Here is a 26,190-nt window from a genome sequence, read left to right on the forward strand (position 1 = left end):
TTGTGATACGTATCGGATCGCACAGTTAGTGTATCGTCCCAGCCAAAGTTTCATACAGGTTTGCTATTGATAAGAGCTCTTAATTAAGTGATGATCCTCTCAGACTCTGTAGGCGGATATATCCTGTCTGTGGCAGTGTACGTACATGATGAGTGTTGTACACACTCCGGGCCCGACATGTTAATCACAGGTTCAGTTCCTTCACACTACAGCCCTGACCTTTGTACGTCCATTTTCTCTTAATTACATGATTACTGACAAGGCTGCCACCCTAATACAATTACTGCGTATGTCCGGAGTATAATAGGTATCTGCTCCATATATTCACATTTTTACTGTGAGCTGCCGATGGTGCAATGAATGAGAAGAGACAAATTGTACAGACAGAGTTTTATTTCTCGATATCCTTTGTAATTATCAATATGTGATATATCCAAATTCTTAAATTATATTTTTTATGATACCAGTAATATTAAGCTTTGCTATCCTCAACACTAGAGAGAGAAGCTATGGATGTCAACTTCTCTTACTATCAGGCACACAGTTTTTGAGATAGTCTGTCATAAAGACCCTGAACCAAATATGTCCAGAACAGTCCATACAAGTCTATAATGTTTTGCAAGTCTAGATTACTGCTGTATTAGAAAATGAAGAGAGCCTCTGGGCTCCCTAAACCATATTTCATAACTATTTTTTAACAAATATTTTATCCGTAAAATATGTATGTTCATTTCAGAGCCTAGATGTGAGTCTACTTTTCAGAGTATATGCCATCTTCCCGAAGCAACTGAATATTTAAAAGTCCAGTTTCCTCCCTTGCCAAACTCGGCTGGCATTATGGAGTTATCTTTGGCTGGATTAACAAGTCTATGCATAGTCCAATAAAAATTGCGTAATGAAGTCAGCATCAGGTTTGTATTCTGCTATACAGACTTTGGACGCTTGCAGGATTTGCAAAGCAACATTGTGTACCACCACGCCCGTTTTATTACAATATACATTTCGACTATCGATCAGATGGTCTTGACTGGGCGCCGCCATTTTGTTTGACGCAAATGCAAGTGATACGGGAGGTTGAATCTGATTGGTCCATAGTAGAGGCATAGAAGGGACATAACTCGTAATAGCCACTTGTGGCACTTTGATCGAGCCCAGGAATTCTAGCCTTGTTCGGCAAGTGTTGAAATTTGACTTTTGAAGTCAGTTAACTCTCTTGCTTCGGGAAGATGACTGACTACACGAGAGTGGACATTCATCTCTTCCACCAGTGTGTACACAATACAGCAGAGGTTAACTCAAGTCTCAGTCCAGCCCATGGAGCACAGATCTGTCTACTTCCTGATTGCTCTTTAAATAAGCATCTCTGTGGGACTATCTGTCAGATTGTCTGTCTGATGGATTGTTAACTGAGCATCTCAGCAGTTGTTAGCGTGGTTAGCTGGTGTCTACTCTGACAAGTCTGTGTATTCAGTCAGTTTGACTGTGAGTCTTCCTCCTTTGATTGTTTACTTTACCATAACTTCAGTATTTAGTTATTATCGTGCAAAGTTTGTTAAATTTAAACATCTAGGTAATGAGAATACATTACATCAATTACATCAGTTCATTCAATTTGTCACAACTTGTCACACATCTTACAGGGCTAATATAATGGTACACTTCTAGCATATTCTATATTAGTGCTGCAATATGTAAATATACTCCCTTGTTGATCTTCAAGAAATGACTGTCAACTTGCTTTTTATTCTGCACATGCCTAGGTTGGAAGGCTGCGTTCTGTGTGTTTAGTTCTGCTGTTTCCATGTTTTCAGTAGTGTGCTCTCAGTTTTATGATGCTTTTATGATGTTGATTAGTTTTTCGTTTCATTCCGTTTATGTTGCCGATTCCTTGTGTATCGTAGACATATGAAAGTTTTCTGTTGCACTCTGTCAGTTTTCATTGGTAAACCTGATTGGGTTTATGTGCTGGATGGATCTTTGGAATGTTCTTGAAATACTTCCAACTGATACTGAACGCCTTTCAAGGCCATATACTAAAAAATGTATCACTACTATCACAATAACTCAGGAAGCGTTTGGTGTAGTAGGATGAAATTTGGTACATATCATCCTTAGGTTGTGACAATGAAGTGGCAAGACTTAGAGCAACGTTTATTGACGATCAAGTTCACTTTAATGGTAATTCTTAACCCTCTGGATGCCGACTTTTTTTTCTGACGCACATTTTCCTAAGATCGGAAAAGTGAAGGTTGTGCGAGAATTGCGCTCACGCGGCACTGGATCTACCTCTGGATATAAAATTACGCAGGGGTGGAGAATATTAAATTTCCTATTTGATGGTGTAGAGTTAACTGCAAATATTGAACCGGTTTTTAAAAAATACACTTCTAAGTGTTGCCTGAGAATTTTTTCTGCCTTGAAAAACAGTAAATTTCTCCACTTTTTATCGTACACCGATAAAAGTACTGTGCGACGATTTTTTTTATTTACAAGCTTTACGGAATCTGTGAGCGAACAAAATACTGCCTAATATCTGAACGACATAACTATATACCAAATGGAGTTATATGCGTATGTATAACGACAAACATGCAATGCCAAAAATAGCTTGCTGTAAATGACGAAAACTGATTTTTCTCTATGACGTCAAAAGGCGACAGAGAGGTTACACACGTACAAAGAAAAGGGGGCATAACTCCGCTAAGCTTAGCACTAGTTTATTGTAACTCAGGTCACTTGATGAGAATTAGCCGTGGGTAAGGATAATATATTTTCGTGGTGTTTTGTTCACGAGGAACCAAACTATTCCAACACAAATATCGATAAAAAAAACTGTATACATTTAGTTGTAAAAAAGACCCATAAGAAATGATGAAATCGTGCTTCATTAAGAAGAGGTAATAGAGAAATGGATGGCCCTATCTAACCTCTAACTTAGTCCTTAGATTCCAACATTCTCCTGAATGTGTAAGTGTAATTTGACTAATGTTGCATCATTATTAATGGAGCACTAGCCTTATCATCAAATGTTATGAAATGCCCTAAAAATAACACCATTCCTTTTGACGTCATGGCTGGTTTTATGTCTTTGATAACGTCGGATAAAGACAACACTGGTATTTTGATTGATATATATCTCCCCTAATTTTCGTTCATGGTATGGAAAATCTCGATGTGTGGAACGGAATTTGATGCTTTTTCGACGCAACATAAAATGGCTGCTTTCACCAATTAAATATAATGTCTTGAATATGTAAACAATTAGCTAGTTTATCGTGTGTCTTAACTGGACAAGACACGCACCTGTTTGGCATCAATTTACGTAATGAAATACCCCAAAGAATGTTTCAAAACAACCAAAATTATATTCAATATTGGACATATATTTGTTCATGATTATATTATTTTTTCTTACACAATAAAAGATGCGAAGAAAGCTCTATTGGTAAAGAAATATCAGGATAATCGTATAAACCAACTGGGTACCTGGCATGGGTTATATTTTTATCCATTTTACAATTCCTGGAGAAATAAAGTAAACTGTTTACTATCCTGTGATCACAATATTGAAAAAAGAATGAAACCATTGATTATGTAATGCAAAACGAGAGGAATAATTCGTAAATTGTTTGGGACTAACGCGCACCTGGCGAATCGTTAGATATCATTGTTCTCTGTATCCAACGACATAAAAGACTAATCCAAGACCAAGACATTTCAGAAATGTGTGCATATATTTTACCGAAAAATATTATCCATTTTGTTAAAGTAATATACCGTATATCGCTGTGTATAAGGCGACCCCACGTATAAGACGACCCCCCTGTACACGCCTTAAAAATCAACCCAAAATCCTATACTCCCGTGTATAAGGCGACCTGGATTGAAAACACATCACAAGTCTGACTGTATTCAGTTTTAGTTGTCCCCCGCCGCGCGAAAGCGCGAAGCGGGGGATATAGTATTCACGACCGTCCGTACGTCCCACCTGTTTGTTGCCGCGATATCTCAAGAACTAAACACTGGATTGTCTTCATATTTGGAACTATGGTGTATATACAGACTCCGCAGACACCAGTCGGTTTTGGTGACCTTGACCCCATTTTCAAGGTCACAGCAGGCATATCTGCTTTCGGAGTTGGAAAACGGTGTTGCCGCGTTATCTCAAGAACTAATCTCTGGATTGTCTTCCTATTTGGTACTAGGGTGTATATACAGACTCCGCAGACACCAGTCGGTTTTGGTGACCTTGAGCCCATTTTCAAGGTCACAGCAGGTAAATCTGCTTTTGGAGTTGGAAAACGGTGTTGCCGCGATATCTCAAGAACTAATCGCAGGATTGTCTTCATGTTTGGAACTATGGTGTATATACAGACACCGCAGACACCAGTCGGTTTTGGTGACCTTGACCCTATTTTCAAGGTCACAGCAGGCAAATCTGCTTTTGGAGTTGGAAAACGGTGTTGCCGCGATATCTCAAGAACTAATCGCTGGATTGTCTTCATATTTGGTATTTTGGTGTATATACAGGCGGGGGACATTTCGTCACTTCTGTGACAAATACTTGTTATAAAATAAAATGAAACGGCTATTCATGGACATTGGTTATATGAACTTATAATATTGACTTATTACACATCCAAAGAAATACGTACATGCTGCAGTTACATTTACACTTCATCTTGTAACACTTGTCCAAAGGAAAGAAATATCGTAGTGGACACTATAAACCTATCACATTGTTATGTAAACAATGTTCAAACAACAGGAGATTATCAAAGGTTCGTTCATACATGTTGTGGCCTATATGTACGTATGATTTCATTTTGAACATTGACAAATATCCAAAGTGCAATGAATTGTGTGAAAAAATGTATAAAAGACATGCAAAATATACACCATAACTGAAACTGTAAATAGCATGATACAATGATCGTGTGCACTCTCATTCAAGGACCTTCACCTCAAAGAAATTACCAAATATGTACAACAATGTTGATGTATGACATCACTACCTGTGACCGAATTTTACAAAATGGCGTGTTCACTGTCAACAGTACGCGGGATTTTACGAGGGGACTTTCGTTGATTCAGGGATCGCATATACATAAATGTGACATGTAAGTAATCAGAAACATTCTGACAATCTATGTACTGTTATTTGTTGTTATAATTTTCATTGAAAAGAACCGAAATAGGCAGAAATTCCGATAAATACCGTTGTCGTTGTGCGTGATTTTGCGTCAGTCATGGCGTCACACAGGACGGTAACTTTGACAATTTCTGTTGAAAATATCAAATCATTGCAATGTATCTATTTTAAATTCCCTAATTTTTCCTACTATTCTCTTCCTGTGCATATTCTAAAAATGTTGAGCCAATGTCTTGACAGAATAGACGAATGGATAGCTCAAAATAGGAGAAAATGCTACACTGTGTAAAATCTGTATTTTGCTTTGTTTACATTTCAAACAAGTTCAGTTTTTCGAGCACAGCGTTCGTTTTCACACCTAACATATTTTGCTTGATTTCATCCAGCCACTTTGTATTGGTGACAAAGACCATTGGTCATTTGATTCTAAAATGTATGAGGAATTCAAGGATGTGTGTATGGCAGCTAAGTTTTAAATATACGCGATGTTACAGGCGCCTCATAACCGGTGTACCTGAAACGTGATTTTGTAAACACTATCCAATATGGCGGAAAGTTCACTTCGGCGTTCGTGTTTTCGTTTTTCCAAAACATTCGAAACGATTCTCGGGTTATCGGAGACGTTTTTGAATGATCATTGGTGATTTCATAAAAGACAGATACCCGTGATCCCTAATATGCTATTTTTGAATATCATTTCTCCGAGTAAATATCCTAAATATAGATTTCAAAACATGCTGTAAATAACGCCGTGAGTGGTGATTTAGTAATGTGTAAAAAATGGCGACATTTACGATGTACCTAATTTTCAGAGGTCATTTTCAGTAATTTTGCTTGGCCTAAAATGCCAGTGGATGATATCACAGAACAGGGAATTTCCCACCTTATTCAAAACTCTAAAGTGTATTTGTGTGGGTGATGTATTTTGAATTTTATACGACTTCAAAGTGAGGGCTGTAGAGGAAGGACATATATGTCCCTCTGGCATCCAGGGGGTTAAAGCAATTTTTCTTCTTGTGTACTGAACCAACCCAAGTTTGTGAGAGCTTCTGTCTATGTTTTCGACAAGAAATCGTTAAGCCTTGGATTGGTTGAAACTAGGGTCAAGGGCATTAAACTGTAAGTGCATAACTTTCTTGTAGCTACAAACATGGGACTTTCTGTTTTAAGGTTGTCTTGTAGTAGACATGTGGTTTTTTTTCCAAAGAGACGTTCTTTCAAGGAACCAAAATGCTTACGACAGAAATACATGCCATGACTACTACCAGGACTTGCAGGTTTGAATCCCAGATTGGGCTTCATTATAGTATTGAATCTGTTAGAACTTACAGGTTTAATCAAAGTGGTAAAAATCTATACCTATGTGAAGTTCCTGCAACATGTATGTTAGCTAAGTACTGAAAAAACAGCATGAACACGCAGGTTGTATTATTCTGTTTGTTGGTGAGTCCATTCATGTGTCTTTTATTATGTCATCATCGGCCTCCCAACCTGTTGTGTTTCATACATAATCAGTATCTATGTCTCCTGCAGCAATAGGAGAGAAATGTATTGTGTGATAAAAGATTTCATAGACTGTATGTTAGTCTAAGTTTGAAGCTGTTTCTATTTGTTTTGCAATGTTCCGTAGAGTTCAGTTAGCTTTGCTCTGTAGCTTTATGGTTCAATAATTAAATTTTCGTTGTGTTCATTGTAATTCCTGCTTTCTGATTAGCTGAATTGGTCACTTGTTATTGCATTCATTTCCCAATGAATGTAAAAAAAAATTAAGCCATGCCCACTGAAAAGGACTACTTTTGTTACTGCGGAATGTTGGGGAATCCCAATATATCAGTCGAGGGAATTTCTTTTCTGCTCACGTGTATCGTCATGCACAGGACATTTAGAGACATTCATGCATATTCATTGTCCAAACTACCATTTGAAACCGAAGGCCGAGAAGGAATGAAACAGCAAGCGTGCAGGCTCGCTTGCCTGTATTTTCTCCCGCTCGCCCCGGTTCCACAACTTTCTTCGGGGTTCATTTCTAACTAACATTTATCCAACTGTGTTTTCCGTTTTCAGGGAACTAATGTTTGAATCTGGCAGTAACTGACCATGTCATTAGAAACAGCCGCTTTCTCCAAGTCATATTTCTTCCGGTTCGGCCTATGGACATTGTTTTGATCCTACTCTCCGTTGATTGGCTTTGACTGTGTAGGCGTGTCAAATTTTGTGTAAAATTAAACGATCACCTGATTCATGTCACACCACATTATGTATTCCTACACCTGGAATGTTTATTAATATCGTTATTTTTGTATGTTTTGATATATACAACTGTTTTTGGTTAAACTATTGAAGATAAAACATGTTTTACGTGGTCGAATTTAATCATAAGCATTGACTGTGTATTTTTTTCGGTTCATTGAGGTATGAATCGAAAAACTGATGTGCAAACTTTTGTAAGAATCCGCTACGCGATTCATAGTTTGCACATCGGGTTTCCGATTCATACTTCAATGAACCGAAAAAAATACACAGTCAATCCTAAAGTACACATGTTACATGTGATATGGATGATATGAAATGTATCTCCAGACCCTGGTACCAATATATTGCCCTGGCTGATATATTTGCTGTTCTACAGAGCCACTCAGGTAGAACTCTTCATTGTCCCAGATGTAATTCTCAATGCAACTGGCTTTCATATTTCCACCTAACCTGGGCTGTGTTGGCCTTGTGCCAATACTTTGTGGAAATATACTTGTTTAACATTGAATTTCCATGCATAAAGTATTTTGTGAGGTTGTGTCAACTTATCTAATGTAATCAGTCTGCACTATCACTGTCATTCAAGTGTCCCTACATTTAGGCAGAATAATAGCCTGTCTCAGTCATACATTAATTTCCCTTCTGCCCGGCCCTTATTGTAAAGCTATGGCCCTTATTGTAAAGCTATAGCCCTAATTGAAGCAAGTCTAGATTTTCCACATCTTCTCCAATCTTACTTGGTCTCCTTTTAAGTTTAAATGGAGTTGCTTCTGTTATAAAAAGGATATATTTTAAAGGACAAAAGGTTAGTCCAGCAGAATAAGTACATACTGCCTTCTTGTCATTGAGAAAAATGTCTGGCTCAGGTGTTACTCCGGTGTCACTCAGTTGAGTGGTTGATACATATTGGTGCCATGTGACAGAAGTGAATCTTTGCTGTAAGGAGGCTGATATAGTGTGTCATCATCATGATCATACGCTGCTGGTAAACATCAACCTTTGGTTTATCTGCTCCAAGTGGAATCAACCATGGCCAGAGGTAACAATATGAGCCAAGTCCAGCTACTTCACAACTCATTCAGAATAGGTGTCCATGTTACCATGGTGACATTACTACATTCTGGAGAAAATACTGTGACAACTAGTCCTTACATTTTTCACAAGACTATTAAGGAGCTTATAAATGACCTTATCATACCTCAATTGCAGAATGACGAGATACTGGTCCACATGATCTTGATAAAATACTATGTATCCTACCTGCGAGGGAAATAAATGTCTGAGAGGGAGAATATACACCTTATTATATATCTTATTCCCTGCTGCATGCCTTTTCCTTGTCAGTAAGGGCGGTCGGGTAGCCTAGTGGTTAAAGCGTTCGTTCCCGACATGGGTACAATGTGTGAAGCCCATTTCTGGTGTCCCCTGCCGTGATATTGCTGGAATATTGCTAAAAGCGGCGTAAAACCATACTCACTCACTCCTTGTCAAAAAAAGGCACGTGACATAGCACAAGTTAACCTCAGCTCAATCGAACATCTGTTTTCTATCAATTTTGAATTTGTTTTAATTCTTTCACAATAGCAGATTACATAATGATAAAGTAAGATAAATGCATTGTAACTAATGGGGTTTTAGGCATCCCTCCTTAGGTTTTATACCACTCGTCTCTGGCTCATGGTATATACAGCCTAATGTGGGATGCATAAAACCCCCATTTACCCCTCATAATCCTGCTACAACCTGTAATGTATGCTTGACAGTGAACTGCTGTATTCCTGTACAATGTCAGTTTGTCCTATGCAGATGACCGCAGATATGACACTGTTGTCTGCAACTCTCTGTGCAGAGTTGTGCCCCTTTGCTACCATTATCCCAAGCTCCTTTCCAGCGCGTGACACCTTCGTTACACTCTCGGTAACATCGCTGCCACCAGTGTGGGTGCGGCCATTACAAGAATCTTGAAATTTGGCCTCTAACCCCAAATGTAGTACCGTTTATACTTTTGTTTATGCCTTTGGGAATGCCATCATAGTGAATTTTGAAAAGGTTTATGACTGACCATGTTTTCCAGATGAATTTACTTTGTTGTTTGTATAATCAGATTGGTTCGAGATTGCAGACTGAACATGCTGAAGGAAAATCAACCATTTCTCCCTTACATTCTTACTATATCAATAACATGGTAGTTTTATTGAAATAGAAATTCAATTTGACAAACAAAGAAAGTAATTTAGCAGGGGTAAGTGTATTCGGCGTCACGACAGCTGCATTTGTTTGTAAATGTAACGGTCATTCGGTTGCGAGTTTAACTCCAAGCATGGTTGGGGCCACCTATCACAGTGGGGAGTTTTGACTGGTGGCAGCGATAGTATAGAGAGCTCCGCGAACGGGCTATCGCTGCGAGGAGCTTGCCATTATCCTCTGGTCTGGGTTTGGACTCCAGATTCTAAAAGTATTCAGTTCAGTGAGTCACTCACAGGAAGAATGATAGGCACTCGGTCACACACCCCAAACTTACCTGATCAATGTTACAATTCTCCTACTAGTGAGTCGAAATTTCTTTCTTGTTTTTATCATGTTTATTGTATGGGCAATTGTTTGCAGAACAAGTCATTAGGTTAACCCTGCGTTCACTTACCCATATTCAACTGTGGTCTGACATTTCTTAACCCCTCTGTTCATAAAATGGACTTTTCTTACATTTCTGAGATCGGATTGTATTCAGGGAGTAATCATTATTTAAAAAGGGGAAATATTTTGAAAGATTGTAAATTTGTTAAACATTCTTAACATGTTAACATGCTTAAACATGTTAAAGAGGCTGCAAATAAATTTTATTATCTCATATATGAAATAAACGACTCATTGTCATTGTTGATTGTACACTAAAACATTTCAAGGAGAATAAACCACTCTGGGCTGTGCCCCTCATGGTTTATTCTCCCTGCAGTGTTTTAGTATACAATAAATAACTCCCTTTTGTCGTTTATTTCTTAAATAACTTGAGAGTGTGACATTAGGCCAGACTTTCTTTCTGTTTTGGTTTTTAGATTTTGATAGTGGAAAATTTAGTACTAGGTATAAAAAATATTTATGTTCAAAATGCATCCTTTAGGATTTTTGTAATCATCTTAAAGTTTGATTTGAATCAGGAGGGTGATAAACATGATTTTTTTTATATCTTGGCCTCGTTTGGGTCAATTTAAAATATTGTAGTTCTAAAATCTGACAGCAGCATTTCATTGCTATTTTTATGTTCAAAGTAATCTTTATCGTCAGATGTAGATAAAAAACCTTTTCATTCTGATGTTACATATTTCCTGAATTTTCAGATCCATACACCAAACCAGAAGAAATGTAAGGCCTGTATTAGCATGATTAGTCTGTTATGCAGACCCTGAAACAAATACATCCACAGGAGCCCAGTTGCTAATCTATGACAGTTGGCAAGTCTAGATTACTGCAGTTTTAGTTTCTGAAATTGAATAGATTTTCTGAGCTCATTTTTATTACATTTTATAAAGATAATTTAACAACTGTTTTTGTTTTTTTTGTAAAACATTTTCATTTCAGAGACTAGCTGTTAGTGTCAGCTTTTATGAACATACCTGTGTGACAGAAACATCTCCATCAGCAGGACAGTGATGAATGACACCTGTCACACACACACATCATCACACCACATGTGTTTGTTCCAGGTGTAACCTACATAACGCTAACGATTACTGATCAATGCGTATCATTGCCTGGGGGTGCTGGCTAATTAGGGCAGGGGTAGGATGTCAGTTTACATAACGAACATACCAGTGAGTTGTATGCGAATGATGAGTTGACGTCTTGATGTTGTGGATTACCTTGATGTTGCCTATGGTTTGTAATGTTAATCCAATATTGTGCTGTCAATAATTGCCGATAACTGTCCATGAGGAACTAAGCAATATTTACATTCTGTGCCAGAATCTTTTGAGTCTACTAGCCCAAACAAGGCTTTAAACATCATTTTCAGTTGATTTTAGTGCTATTATATGGACTACTGTTAACTGAGCTTTCTAAACTGAACAGAAATTTACTAGACTCAGGCTTAGGACTAGTGGCACATTAGACTGTATCTACTTATTTGTTGTATTGGTTTGTTGAATAAACCTCCTGTATTTTCTGCAGATGAGAAGTGCATGCAAGGCAACACCCACTGTTGCCTGAATCTTTATGTAGCTGTTATGTTTAGTTGGAACTATAGAAAAGATTTTAAAAGTTTATGTTGTATTTAGTATGTGTTCAGGGTGATAAGAAATTCTACGAACATGTTCAATTAAATGTTCTGTTCATTTCCTCAAATAGACTAGGTTCAGGCCACCGTGGCAGCAGTTTTGAAAATGTCATTTTGCCCTTATTAAGCCATGGCTTGCTTAATATTGTATGATTGTGTAATTGATATGCATTTGGCATCTGCAAACACTGGTGTGTCATCCTTTGATGGTTTCATCATCAGTTTTTTAACTACCTCTGCTGAAGCTGCACTGTTCATATTTGTTCAGGAATTGACATTACAAGAATTGATTAATATCACTGTACATAAGCAGTAAGCAGAGGAACAAGTCGCGCATGATGCAGCAGTTTGCTGTGTAGAGTTGTGTCCCTTAGGCATGACAGAAACATGATTGTGGGTTTGAATTCTAGATTCGTCCTGATAATGATTTTGGTTTGTCAACACCTTACCCATGCTTATGAGTTTTGCCAATGTGGTAAACATCAAAGACCTGTGCTTCACTTCAGGTTTTCTTCCTACCTGTACTGACAAGCCATGATATAACTGAAATACTTTTAAACCAAACTCGCTCATTCACTCTGACGGCAGACCACGATTTCTTTGATTTGGATTAAGTCGGACTCTTGTCAACGTTATTGTTACACAATTTGTGAGAACAAAGAAAATGTTTCTGTAGACCTTACAATATCAGAAGAAATTCCAAATTTATTAGCAATCACGTTTCTTGCTTATTGGAAATGTTGGAAGGAATTATAAAAAGTGTATTTTCAAATTACAGATTGCCTGACAATGTTACAAAGTGATGTATGCCAGATTGACTACCACCATTTACAAGACTGTTGCATGATGGCTACAGTGGAGTGATACCTGCCTCACTATGAGTGTGTGGAAGAGGCTGCAGCGGGTCGGCAAGTCCGCATCCAAGTTTCAGTTCACAGCCTCGTACCAAGAACTTATGGTAGAATGTACCAAAAAATGGTGAGTTTAACCCCTTTTATGTTGACTCTATGTTTAAATGTCAAGGAGTACTATGGATAACAACTTCTTTATTACATTTCATTTCAGGGCTCCTTCTTGCCCGTGTATCAGGGGTCCTGTGAAAAAGAATAAGTTGTAATCCATATTATCTTACCTAACACATGAATGTAAGGTACATGTCTTATGTTCCCCGCTTGAATTGACAATCTATTGCATTACATTTTGCTACATAACATCTGCAATATTATATCGGGAATTAATTATGTAACACACCATTCTCCAGATATTTACGATATTTTCTGAAGGAAATAAATCTAGGTGGATTCAAGTTTGTTTTCTGCCACAACAAAGTGAATAAATGCCTACCTGTGGTACTCTTACCTATTTGGACCAGAGCAAGTTTGCAAAAGAGATTCCTGCAATATAATTAGTTGTGAGGTAAGTTAAATTTTTGTCCACCGGTCCACCGGAAATAGGTTGATGTTCCCTACATGTTAGTTTATGTCCCCTTGGGCTCAGGAACCCGTGAAGATCTGGGGTAGAATAGGTCTTCAGCAACCCATGCTTGCCATAAAAGGCGACTATGCTTGTCGTAAGAGGCGACTAACAGGATCGGGTGGTCAGACTAGCTGACTTGGTTGATGCATGTCAGCGTATCCCAATTGCGTGGATCAATGCTGATGATGTCAATCACTGGATTGTCTGGTCCAGACTCGATTATTTGCAGACCACCGTCATACAGCTGGCAGTACTTTGTGTCTTAACCAGGGGTCCGGAAACCGTCATATGCGCCGGACATGTCCGATTGGGAATCTCAAATGTCCGTTTTAAAATATTGCTTACTGGACATTTTAAAAAGTATTGTCCGGACATTCTTAAATTTTGACCGGACATGATCAACAGTTAGGACTGAGCAGTTTCTGTCTGCAGTTGCAACACAATGAAGATTAACTACACTGACAAGCTTTGTTTGTTTTGATTGCTGTAAATACATCGTACCTACACGATAGTCCAATCGGTCAATCACTGTAATAGGCAATAAACTGAGTTGACACTGATTAATCGAGGATTAATTACTTAGAACATCTTGTTAATTTGAGTGAAAGGTGTTTACAACTGTACATTAATACCTTGCATCATCGATGTACCTCATTATCCTCACAATGCTACGATACGTAACCCCAGACAAGAAGCGAAAGCGTGACGACAGCCAGTCGACCGATGCAGATCAGTCGAGCGGATCTGCCAAACCCTCAAAGTCTGGACGATCATTTTGTAAGTCGTGGCTAACGACTTTCACTTGGTTGACATACAATGAGGATTGGCAGATTTGATTGTTTTCAGTAGCTAGTTGTATATTGAATCTTGATTGACCGCCATTTTGCTTTCTCGGACGATCGATATCCAATTTTTTTATGGTCAATAATTAAGTACAGATGAAAAAAGCATTCAAATAACTATTGCTATCAACGATATTTTAGTATTTGTGATTAAATTATCTGTCTTGTTTTTAAAAAAATCTTTAGTTTAAAAAAACCTTTTCCCGTGAGGTCACGTGATAACCAAATATGGGATAATAGTCTCGATCCAAATGTTACAACGCGTACACTTGAGCAGACTCATGAATATTAATTAGACCGTTCACTATGTTAACAGATCGTTATTATAACAGAAACAAACGTATGTTTTCCATGTAAATCTAAAATGATATTATTTGTTATTAATTGTCCTGTGAATTAAACAATTTAAATTGAAACGATTCATAATTCATCATATTATGAATACGTAAACTTGAAATGTGTGTGAAAAGTCGTACTAAAATACGCTATTTGAAGGGGGCGTGGCCTAAATGCAAATGTCCGATTGGGATTTAAAATTTTCCGGACCCCTGGTCTTAACTATTACTGAAAGACAACGTTGACTGAGTGATTGTTCTCATTCTAGGCAACCCCAGAAGCTCTGTGTCATCTGGACACGCAGAAACCGACGCAAATCTTCACAGGTAATTATACAAGAAATTGTTTCTAGCATCTCAGTTAGGGGGAGATAACTCACTTTAGCTTTATGATACCTATCTCAATATACATGAATGTTGGCATTATGATACATGACAACTTATAATAGTTAAAAATATTTGTGACAAGTATTGCTCTTCTTTATAATTTTTGTATTTACCGTTTTCTGTTTGATGCTCTCATGGTTTCTTAGATTTGCATCCATTCATCATGCACACTTTCATAGGACAGCTGTCTCATTCTCATTAATTTCTGGGGCGGTGATGTACCTGAGTGGTTAAAACATTCGCTCATAACTTGTGATGTTGGTGGAATATTGCTAAAAGCGGCGTAAAACCATACTCACTGTCATTATTACTGAAGAAGACAGTATAGTCAGCTGGTGCTTTATTTACTTGTCAACTTGTTTGCTTGATTTCTCAACAACTGAGCCAGCATGCAGCGTGAGGAAATTATTTGATGTAGGTGTTTTTGTGTGTCTGTTCAGTTGTGCACCTGGAGCCCCACCATGCAGAACCCCCACAAGGGAATGGTCACCTGTAGATCTGTCACATGAGCTTGTGTCTGTCTGTTTCAGTTGTACACCTGGAGCCCCACCATGCAGAACCCCCACAAGGGGCTGGTCACCTGTAGATCTGTCACATGAGCTTGTGTCTGTCTGTCTGTTTCAGTTGTACACCTGGAGCTCCAACATGCAGAACCCCTACAAGGGGCTGGTCACCTCTAGATCTGTCACATGAGCTTGTGTCAGTCTGTTTCAGTTGTACACCTGGAGCCCCACCATGCAGAACCCCACAAGGGGCTGGTCACCTGTAGATCTGTGTCACACGAGCTTGTGTCTGTCTGTTTCAGTTGTACACCTGGAGCCCCACCATGCAGAACCCCTACAAGGGGCTGGTCACCTGTAGATCTGTCACATGAGCTTGTGTCTGTCTGTTTCAGTTGTACACCTGGAGCCCCACCATGCAGAACCCCTACAAGGGAATGGTCACGTGGACTGTACCGGAAAATGTAGAGATAATGGTAACGTTATTCCGAGACTCTCGCCAGGCTGAGTTTGAAGACAAAGAATGGACATTTGTGATAGAAGATGTAAGCCCATTTCATGTGATTTAGCTGCTTAGATCCCTAATTATAAATTCAAAGGAGCTTCTGACATTTTGTCTGTTGTAGCATGCAATCATTGTTTCACATAACCAAAGAAATCTTACCGTGATGTACCAGACAATATATTTTCCGAGTGATGATAATATCAATCATGTTTATATTGATGTTTTAGACATGACCAAAACACAATACGTTTGTCATCAAGCAAGAGAATATTTTTGTAAATGAAACATAGGTTTGAATGCATATGTTCATGTAACTATGTGAAGTTTTCATACATGATTCTGAAGCCACTCTACGAGGTGTTTTCGCCAGCCATCACCCAATGTAACCCGACTTGTGTTGTGTGTCTGCAGCAATCAAAAGGCCGCCGGAAGATCTTGGCTAGCGGCAACATCAACATGAGGGAGTATGCCAGCCATGTGCCCACTCAGAAGACCATCAAGGTGAATCTGAAGCCTGCCACTAAGAAAGTAGTGTCAGCGTCACTGGAGCTCACCATCTCCTGCAGCTTCATCAGGGAGGGGAAGGCCACGTGAGTCAGCCTCTGTACCCTTCTACTATTGTGTAGATCGATGCTGATGATGTCAATCACTGGATTGCAACGTTAGAAATTGGCACTAGTCCTATAGTCCTTGCTAAACTGCCCAATAGTTAAGGTATCATAAGGACTAGTAGAAATTTGCCATTTTAAGGCTATATGTGATCATTATAAAGACTAGTGGACGAAAACTGTTAGTTTCTACTGCTGTGATTGTCTGATCCAGACTCAATTAATTACAGACCGCCGCCATATAGCTGGAATATTGCTGAGTGCGGCATAAACAACAAACAAACAATTCGCTGCGCAGAGTTGTGTCCCTTTGGCACACTGGAAACCTATGACTTATGACCTTGTGGTATTTTGACATTATGCTCTATCTTGCACTTGAAACACTTGATAGTGCCACCTGGTAGATTGTTCTGAAGCTAAAGCTGTCGTGTTTCTAGTGAATGTAAATATTCCACTTTACATCATCACATTTAAGCATCAACTCATATAACAAAAATAATATTCACTGTCGTTGCATAACTCACCTTTTGGCTCTTCAAAAAAGATGTAAAGAGAACTAAATCTGAATGATAGTGTTAATGTATTTGCTGTCTGCTGGCTAGTGTATCAAATTGTAAGCCTGACATCGTGTCAGTGGAATGTACCCCATGAGTTTATAAACAGTGTGACACCTGTGAAGATCTGGGTAGAGAATAGGTCCCATGCTTGCTGTAAGAGGTGACTAATGAGATTGTGTGGTCAGGCTTATTGACTTGGTTGATGCATGTCATCGTATCGCAATTGAGTAGATTGATGCTCATGATGTCAAGCACCAGATTGTCTGGTCCAGACTCGTTTATTTACAGACTGCCATGATATAGCTGGAATATTGCTGAGTGCAGTGTTAAACAACAAACAATATAAAGAGGATGAAATAGTTTTCTTGTTAACTGTTATATCAGAAGTGCTTACTGTGTCTGTTCTGTAGGTGAAACCATCTAGTGTTGTAATTGAGCTGATTGTTTTTGGTGTATGACAAATTGGTGAACTGAAGATAGTTGGTGTTCTTGTTAATCCAGAAAACAACCTCAGAATATTTTTTTTATCAAGCGGAAGTAGACATATTCACTACTGAGTTGTGATTACCCCTAAACTTCGACATTAGATAAAGTTTGCAGTTGTAGTTGTTTTTCGTACTCAAATATATATCAGCTGCACACTTGCATAAACAGTTACAGTATTATATGTGCAACCTAAGAAAATATTTTCCAGGCTATTAGTTTTTAGAATGAATATGAGCTGTCTTATACCACACCAGAAACTGGTGATGTAACTTTCTGGACATTTCAGTGATGCCTTTAAAAAACGTGCAGACAACTCACTAGGCGAGATTGTTAGACGTAACTTTGGATAAATATATGCAAGTAAGATGACAGTGGATAATCTGGAAATGGTTTAAATGAAGATGATTGAACGAGTGAATGTGTTTCTTAATACCACAGAAACTGGTGTACTACATTGTAAATATAAAATGTAACAGTATCTATACCAACCATGTAGACCCTCACTGACTTTCCATAGTAATGTAAAATGTAACAGTATCTATACTGACCATGTAGACCCTCAATGACTTTTCATCATAATGTAAAATGTAACAGTATCTATACCAACCATGTGGACCCTCAATGACTTTTCTTCATAATGTAAAATATAACAGTTTCTATACCGACCATGTAGACCCTCACTGAATTTCCATCGTAATGTAAAATGTAACAGTATGTTTACCGACCATGTAGACCCTCAATGACTTCAATGACTTTTCATCATAATATAAAATGTAACAGTATCTATACTGGCCATGTAGACCCCCAACAATTTTTCATCAAAATGTAAAATGTAACAGTATCCATACCAACCAATGACTTTGCTTCATAATGTAAAATGTAACAGTATCTATACTAAACCATGTAGACCCTCAATGACTTTTCTTCACACTGTAAAATGTAACAGTATCTGTTTTGACCATGTAGACCCTCTACAGTTGATAAATCTTGGAGATATTGAGAAGAAGAATGCTGATTGTCAGCCTGACCACGATGACTGTGTCTGTGTGCGAGACAAACACTGGCTAGACATCATTCGGCACATATAGATTTTCTGTTGTGGAAATAACCAGGTGTTAGGCCGTATAAGACATCTAGTATGACAGGGTTTGCATCTACTTACATAGTGGTAATACAGACAAGTTAACATGGTTAGCGGTTCCATGGTGACATCATGGCAACTTGAGCTGAGGCTGCTGGATGTGGGCTACATGAAGATGTTCATCCTGGTTGGTCAAGTTGACCTTTTTCGCATGCATTGTCAGGTTGTGTCAGTCAGTTCTGTATTCTGTGTTGAGGTTTCAATATTTACACACATTTTTGCGCAAGTTTTGTTCAGTCTTATAGTCCTTGCCAAACTGCCCAATAGTTAAGGTATCATAAGGACTAGTAGAAATTTGCCCTTTTTAAGGGTTTTGCTATATGTTATTATTATAAGGACTAGTGGTCTAAAACTGTTAGTTTCTAAAGCTGTTGACAACAATACATACCACCAGTTGAGCACATATGGCAAGGGTATCAGTTATGGCTAAGAATGTTGTGTTAGTGCCACATGTACAGAGACTGGGACTTGTGTTTCAGAGATGAGGACATGCAGAGCGTAGCCAGTCTCATGAGCATGGGGAAGGCCGACATTGGCAATCTGGACGATCTGGAGGAGGAGGACGAGGAACCTGGTGTAGCCAATCACAAGCGAGACGACAAAGCTTTGAGCAGCCAGATTAAAGATATCACTTCCCAGCTAGATAATCTGGAGGCACATCATGGTAATCCGTTTGAAGATGATGCAGACGAGGACTGGGCATGTGACTCGGAGGGCAATGGCAACTCGCTTAACCCATTTGGTATTGTTGGCATGCTGTTTCTGTTTGCTTCTTCTGTGTTGGAACACTCTCAGTGGCGATGTCTGTACCAAATAGTTGATGATGCGAAAGATGATGCAAAATATGTTCCCAGACAATTTGTTTGTGTGTAGTATTCATAGGTATACATGGATTGGACAAGGTAAACAAGGATCAAGAGTGATCGAAATTCTGATATTTCTCTTCATGATATTCTTAGACATTACTCATGTCCACTGATAGTGTTTCAGCCTGTTGTCAGTATTGTAATAATACATTGTTCAAATAATATACACAATGAGTAGAACTTTTTTCTATAAAAAAAACATGACACAGAAATTAAAAAAAAAAGGTATTTTTTCCAATAAATTATTATTTGAGATCCACTCTTATTTTACATTGTTTGATCAGTATTGACAACAATGCTACCAGTTTCAACTCAGTTTCAGTTCATGCTGTCTCCTTGCTAGATTTTAATTTGATTTGATTTTTTGTATTCTTTCTATGCATGAATATTATTTCCTGATTCAATTCAACTTGACGAATTGTGTCCACCCATGGTGATGTATTTTTACTACTTGATGAAGTATCTCTACCCACTATGGTGTATGCTTTCAACCCTTTCTCCATGCTCATGTTGTGGTAGATGTTTTGATGTGGCTGTGACCACTCTGTCTCTGATACTGCTGTCACCGACTGTCAATAACTGTCCACATGCTGCACACATGGACTCCCTGTTGAGTGATGTATCCTGACTGTTGATGGCATGGTTGTCACATCCTGGCTGTGCCCACTTACACTGCCATGCCCTTGTTCAGGCCACACAAGTACTAACATGTCTATATCCTTGTATGGGCTTGTGTCCAGGCAGTTACTAGATAACCCCAAGGCCGATGATGATAGGGATACCACATTCTGAACACGTTGTTGCATCCTCGATTATCCAAAGTATTATGTCTCCTCCATTATGATAAATACCCTGGACCCTTTTGCCACCACACCCTCGTTTGAAAGTGATGTCACCAGCTTCATCTCTCTTATCAGCAACTTAACGCAGAATTTCTCTCACTTATTGGGTTGAAATCAACAATCAAAATGTCTCTCCCAAACACAAGTTCAGCATAGGTCTGCATTTAATACACCAGCCTCATATGAGAGAGCACAAAACGTATTTGATCAAATCGAAAGATTATTATTAATGATTTTGAAGCTGAAAATATGTTTTTTGAGTACAAGGGAATCCCCTTTGCTACAAGATCTTTCACTTGTATTAGAGATTGCATGCAAAAATGGAGTCGAGTACTGGTGATATCGCCAGTCCAGTCATATAAGAACAGTGTAACTATTCTGGATAGCCCTCTTTAGCATCATGTCATTCGAAATGAACTCTAAATGAACCCCTAGGGGAATTGGTCCAGGGTCATTATCATAATAGAATGGTGATATTATATACTGGATAAACATGGATGACTTTGTAAAGAAAAATGAAATTGTTTAGGGGTATTTCTTCACAGCAGTCCTAATTCTTCCCCCCCCTGCTGAATAGTGATGCCAGTGCTGACCCTGACCCTGTCCCCAGAAGCAAATGCTTGTTGTGACTTTTTCGCTGACATAGGGAACAGGTGGTCCCTGACTGTTGTTTTGGAAACGTAGTTGGTAGGTGAATATCGGTAAAGACCAACACCAAATGCCTGATTGTATCAGGGATCAATCTTGGATTACAAGTAAGTACCCTTGGGAGGGAATTGGGAAACAATCAGGATTTTGTTCCAAATTATTATTTTTTTAAAGTTCTTATATTCTTTAATTCAGAGGTCTTTTAACTTGTATATTAACATTACTTTGAATAATGTAAAACTAAACATGAAAGCCTCTTCTTCTTTATTGGCTCTGTTACCTCTACAAAGCCATCTCGTTAGTTATAACTATACAGTATATGTAGAAACATGAAATTCGAAATTCTTTATTCATGAATTACTGACATTTGCTGCAGATTTGTGGTCAAATATCGGCGTATGAGCAGGTCTAGATAAATCAGCAATAGGAACTAACAGTTTTAGTCCACTAGTCCTTATCATGATCACATATAGCAAAACATTTAAAAAGGGCAAAGTTTTACTGGTCCTTATGATACCTTAACTTTTGAGTAGTTTGGCAAGGACTACAGGACTAGTGCTAATTCCTAATGCTGATAAATCCCTGTATGTCACATCACCCTGACAAGTTGGGTCACAGGAGACTTGTCTGATCCACCCCATTCTACCTGACTATGGTGCGTTGCTGACCATGTATGTCCGTTAGGTGTCTTGTACTGTACTGGGAGGTTGTTAGTGTTGTTATACACCTGTTATCATCCCATGCATTGTGGGAACCCGTCCCTGGTGTCATAATGCTGAAGTATTGCTAATAGTGGAGCGAAACTCCATAACTCACTCACTGACACTGATGTAGATGCATCTAGAGTGTTGTTGCTGGTTCCTGTGTACCCGTAGTCATAGTAACATGGTGTGTGGTCAACAGCAGTCTCATGCCTGATGTGCCTTGCAACTAACAGTGGTTGAAAGTGAAATTTGAAGTGCCGTGTCTGCAAGGTTTTATTACATTCAGTTGTATATCATATTAAGTTGTAGGGGAAAAATTGGGGTACTGAGGAAATGGCCCTGTCAAGATGTTGACCTTGTGGTCATAATGGATGGCATCCTGTATCAATATTTTATGTAGTAGGTCAAAAGTTAAATCACAAGTACTGTAATGAACATAGAAAAATCTGTGGCACTTTCTGTTGTAGTTATTAATGCCAAAATATATCGCTTTCATTTTGAACAGTTGCTGTTATCTATCTCCTAATGAATGTCTACCCTGTGACAAATTTCATTCTTAGTGAGTGTTAAATTTCTTGTTCTTTAGTTGAACCAGTGTTTAAGAAAACTGAAGACAAAAAGGTGAAAAAAACTCCCAATCCATTTGAGGACTCAGGTGAAAAGTCTGAAGAAGTCAGTCAGGAAACTGATGAAGACATTTTCAAGAAACTTGATAGTGCTAGTATATCCAAACAGCCTGGTGCCAGCCACGGAGATCAGCAGAAATACAGGACTCTTCCTGCTTCCCTGTCACACAAAGATGCCAGCAAACATGGAACAAAGAAGAAATCCGCTATGACACTGAAAATGAGCAAGTCATTATCACCTACTGATCGGCCGATATATGAAGGCACGCCACCTTCTACACCAGAAGAAGAGAAGCCCCCAACAAGGGCCATAACTCCTCCTCCACCACTGGATGAATCACTCAACTCCACACTGGATGTTTCCACAAGGTAAGGTGTTGTCAGATCGTAGGCAGTGGATCTGACAAGTATGTAAGATACAATTATTTTGTTACTGAAGTGATGATGATATGGGGAGCAATGGTGATTCATCCAACAACACTCACCATCTGATGAATATAGGCAGTGAGTGAGTTGGGTTTATCGCCCTCTGAACAGTATTCCGCTTATCAGCTTATCACGTCATGTCAGTTTAATATTGGAGGAAAGCCTGAAGTGATGCAGGTCTTATAGATGTATACCACTTTGGTGAAACCCACGAGCACCCGTAAGGTGCTGACCCGTGAAGATCCGGGGTAGAATAGGGCTTCAGCAACCCATGCTTGCCTTAAAAGGCGACTATGCTTGTCGTAAGAGGCGACTAACGGGATCGGGTGGTCAGACTCGCTGACTTGGTTGATGCATGTCATCTATCCCAATTGCGTGGATCGATGCTCATGATGTCAATCACGTGATTGTCTGGTCCAGACTCGATTATTTACAGACCGCCGTCATATAGCTGGAATATTGCTGAGTGCGGAGTTAAACAACAAACAAACAAACCGGTAAGGTGCTGACACACCTTGAAACATAATCAGGGAGAACAGGGATTCCAACCCTTGATCATAGGTTTCGGGCATGCCCAATGGATGTAACTCTGCACAGCAAATTGGGTGCTTCAGGAAGAATATACACAGACAGATTGCTTCTCATTAAAGTGACTTCTTGGTTTCAGGTCGTCTCTTTCCGAAACATCTTCTGCCAATGTCAGCACTTTCTCACAGACACCTGATGGGGAGACCAGTCTGGTAATTGGCTTCATTTTACTCTGGAATTATAATATTTTATGAGCCTTATGATACGATTATTGTTGATGAAAAATTTGTGAAAGGCAATCATTGAATAACATAATTTGTGTAAGAATTTCTAAAGAATATTTGATTTGTACTATTTTCACCCGTAATTCAAGATTGCATGTTTCTGACAAATAAGGGAAGTCATTTTGATCTGTTTGTTTTTTGGCGCTTCATGGGGTTAACTCTGACAATATATACCAGTTTCCTACCTGTCATGTTGATCATTTAGTGCAGTGGTTGGTCTTGTTGAATGAAATTAGTGCAGAAGTTGGGCTTGTTGAATGAAGTTAGTGCAATAGTTGGTCTTGTTGGATGAAGTACTTGTTCCCCTACCTGTTATGGTGATCGTTTAGTGCAGTGGTTGGTCTTGTTGAATGAAATTAGTGCAGAAGTTGGGCTTGTTGAATGAAGTTAGTGCAATAGTTGGTCTTGTTGAATGAAGTACTTGCACTCCTACCTGTCATGTTGATAATTTAGTGCAGTAGTTGATCATGTTGAATGAAGGTAGTGCAGTAGTTGATCTTGTTGAATGAAGGTAGTGCAGTAGTTGATCTTGTTGAATGAAGGTAGTGCAGTAGTTGATCTTGTTGAATGAAGTTGGTGCAGTAGTTGGTCTTGTTGAATGAAGATAGTGCAGTAGTTGGTCTTGTCGAATGAAGTAACTGCACTCCTACCTGTCATGTTGATCATTTAGTGCAGTAGTTGGGTGATGTACAGGGAGACACTGTGTTACAGCTGGAGTCCCCCAGCCCTGGCAACCTGTCGCAGGACCTGTTGTCATGGTGCCAGGAGGTCACCAAGGGTTACCGAGGAGTGAAGATCACCAACCTGACGACATCATGGCGGAACGGGATGGCATTTTGTGCAATAATCCACCACTTTAGACCAGATCTCATGTGAGTACATCTCATATTCCTTGAAAATCGGCTTGTTTTATTTTCCAAAGTTCACTTTGTGATTTTGTAGTTTAAGTCATATTAATGTACATGTTATTCATGAAGATTATTTTCTACTTTCAGTGATTTTGCATCTTTAGCACCGCATAATATAAAGGGTAACAACAAAATAGTAAGTAAATTGTGACATAACTGTTAAATTGGTTTAAGACACATCTTCATGGCTGGAGGAAACATTTCCGAGGTTATGATCTCTGGTTGTTTCATATGATTAAATCTTCTTTGAGATCAGCCACTTGAAATTATGCCTGTATTCTGTCATTCAGAAGACTTAAGGTTAATAACCCCTGAGAAAGCATGAACAAAGTGCATCTGAGAACTTCTGAGAAATTTGGGTCCCCACCCCATATGTCTGAACCTGGGCCCACTTCCATAAAGCAATCATAGCGATAACGCGATCATAACTCTCTTATTTTAACATGGACTTACGACTGTCGAAAAGCTACAATCACCTTGTGGAAAGGGGTCCTGGTCATTTTCTCAGATAATGGTCACCTCAACTCCCCTGAAGCACTGAATGTATATATTTTGGACAGTTTGTTAAGTGGATGTCCATCATTTCAGGCATTTGACTCAGCAGCCAAACTTGGAATCCCCAAAGTGATCGAGCCATCTGATATGGTGCTACTTGCGGTGCCGGACAAGCTGTGTGTGATGACATACCTGCATCAGCTGCGTGCGTACTTCACGGGGCAGACGCTAGAGGTGCAGCAGATTGGCATGAGTACCAGCGAGAGCACCTACACATGTGGGGAACATGATGAAGTCACTGACCAGAGAATATCAGAGGAGATGTATGGCAAACATTCACCAAAGAAAATCCTTACCCCTCAGTCTCCAGACAAGATCAAGGACTTTGATGTGGTTAGTCGGGAGTGTGAAACGGTTACAGTTAACGGTGGTGACGTGGAGCTGAGGCGAGAGCCTGTGAGCAGTGATAACAGGACATCGAGTACCAGCATGGAGCTAAAGAGAGACTCTGTTCTTAAGGATGACAGTTCACGAAATTCCCACAGTTCACGAGACTCAGCAAGTGTTGAGTCAGATCGTAGTTCAGCTTCTCCAGCAAAGGATTTGTCCCGGGAATCATCAGCCTCTCCTGCCAGTGCCAAGAAGCCACATTATAAGAAACGGCGTGCACCAGTTCCACCAAAGCAGAGGAAGCGCCGGGCACCTAGTCCGCCCCGGAAATCCAATTCCGATAAACCATTGTTGATGACGAGGAAGCAGCTGTACAATCCCTTCGACTCAGATGATGAGGATGAGGATGAAGATGATCCATCCAACCCCTTCTCCAGCAGCTTTGTTGAAACAGATCAAGGTGAGGAGGAGGAAGTGAATGGTGGGGAGCCGGAGCCGGAGCCGGAGCCGGAGCCGGAGCCAGAACCGGAGCCAGTCTCCGTCTCAGTTCCAGTCTCAGTCCCTGTTCCGGCAGAGAGGTGAGTGAGGTGGGATGAGTGAAGTTTTGTTTGTTTGTTTGCAGCACTCAGAGTAGGGGGTCAGGAATAGTGATGCATTAGGGGAGGTTGGGGGTTATGAGAGTTGGAAAGGGTGTTATGAAAGTATACATGATCTGAAAGTTGTGGGGACATGAGAGAGATCTGTAGCCGGACAGTAGGATTTGATAGAAAGAGCAGTAAAGGCAGAGGATTGATATGAATTCATGTGGGATGAAAGATTCAGTAGATCAGTCATGTGATACTTTCAGTCAGAATTCTGTCTCATGATCTCCCCTGCAGGGCCCCACTATGGACCTGGTTGGGGGCTTGCTGCGCCCACCCACGCCTTATCAGTTGTTTTTGTCATCCTTCAATCACATGCC

The 26,190-nt window shown here is 39.4% G+C and overlaps 1 protein-coding gene across 7 annotated transcripts in view; it reads left to right on the forward strand.

Moving 5' to 3' along the window:
- LOC124123155 (EH domain-binding protein 1-like) overlaps positions 1-26,190 on the forward strand; it is a 97,703-nt gene that overhangs the window by 16,153 nt on the left and 55,360 nt on the right. For 5 of the 7 annotated variants that reach the window (XM_046486427.2, XM_046486453.2, XM_046486471.2 and 2 more), the window contains exons 2-11: positions 12,454-12,653; positions 14,598-14,655; positions 15,611-15,760; positions 16,132-16,310; positions 18,992-19,254; positions 22,159-22,567; positions 23,292-23,364; positions 24,148-24,308; positions 24,432-24,480; positions 24,933-25,807. In XM_046486427.2, coding sequence (XP_046342383.2) covers positions 12,553-12,653; positions 14,598-14,655; positions 15,611-15,760; positions 16,132-16,310; positions 18,992-19,254; positions 22,159-22,567; positions 23,292-23,364; positions 24,148-24,308; positions 24,432-24,480; positions 24,933-25,807 — 2,318 coding nt within the window. In that variant the 5' untranslated portion in view covers positions 12,454-12,552. Of the gene's footprint in view, positions 1-12,453; positions 12,654-14,597; positions 14,656-15,610; positions 15,761-16,131; positions 16,311-18,464; positions 18,640-18,991; positions 19,255-22,158; positions 22,568-23,291; positions 23,365-24,147; positions 24,309-24,431; positions 24,481-24,932; positions 25,808-26,190 lie in introns of those variants that run through there. The other 2 variants (XM_046486463.2, XM_046486478.2) reach the window with 2 other exon arrangements.

The sequence above is a fragment of the Haliotis rufescens genome, unplaced genomic scaffold, assembly GCF_023055435.1.
Source record: "Haliotis rufescens isolate VD_foot unplaced genomic scaffold, xgHalRufe1.0.p SCAF_3, whole genome shotgun sequence".
In the NCBI taxonomy this organism is placed as follows: Eukaryota; Metazoa; Mollusca; class Gastropoda; order Lepetellida; family Haliotidae; genus Haliotis; species Haliotis rufescens.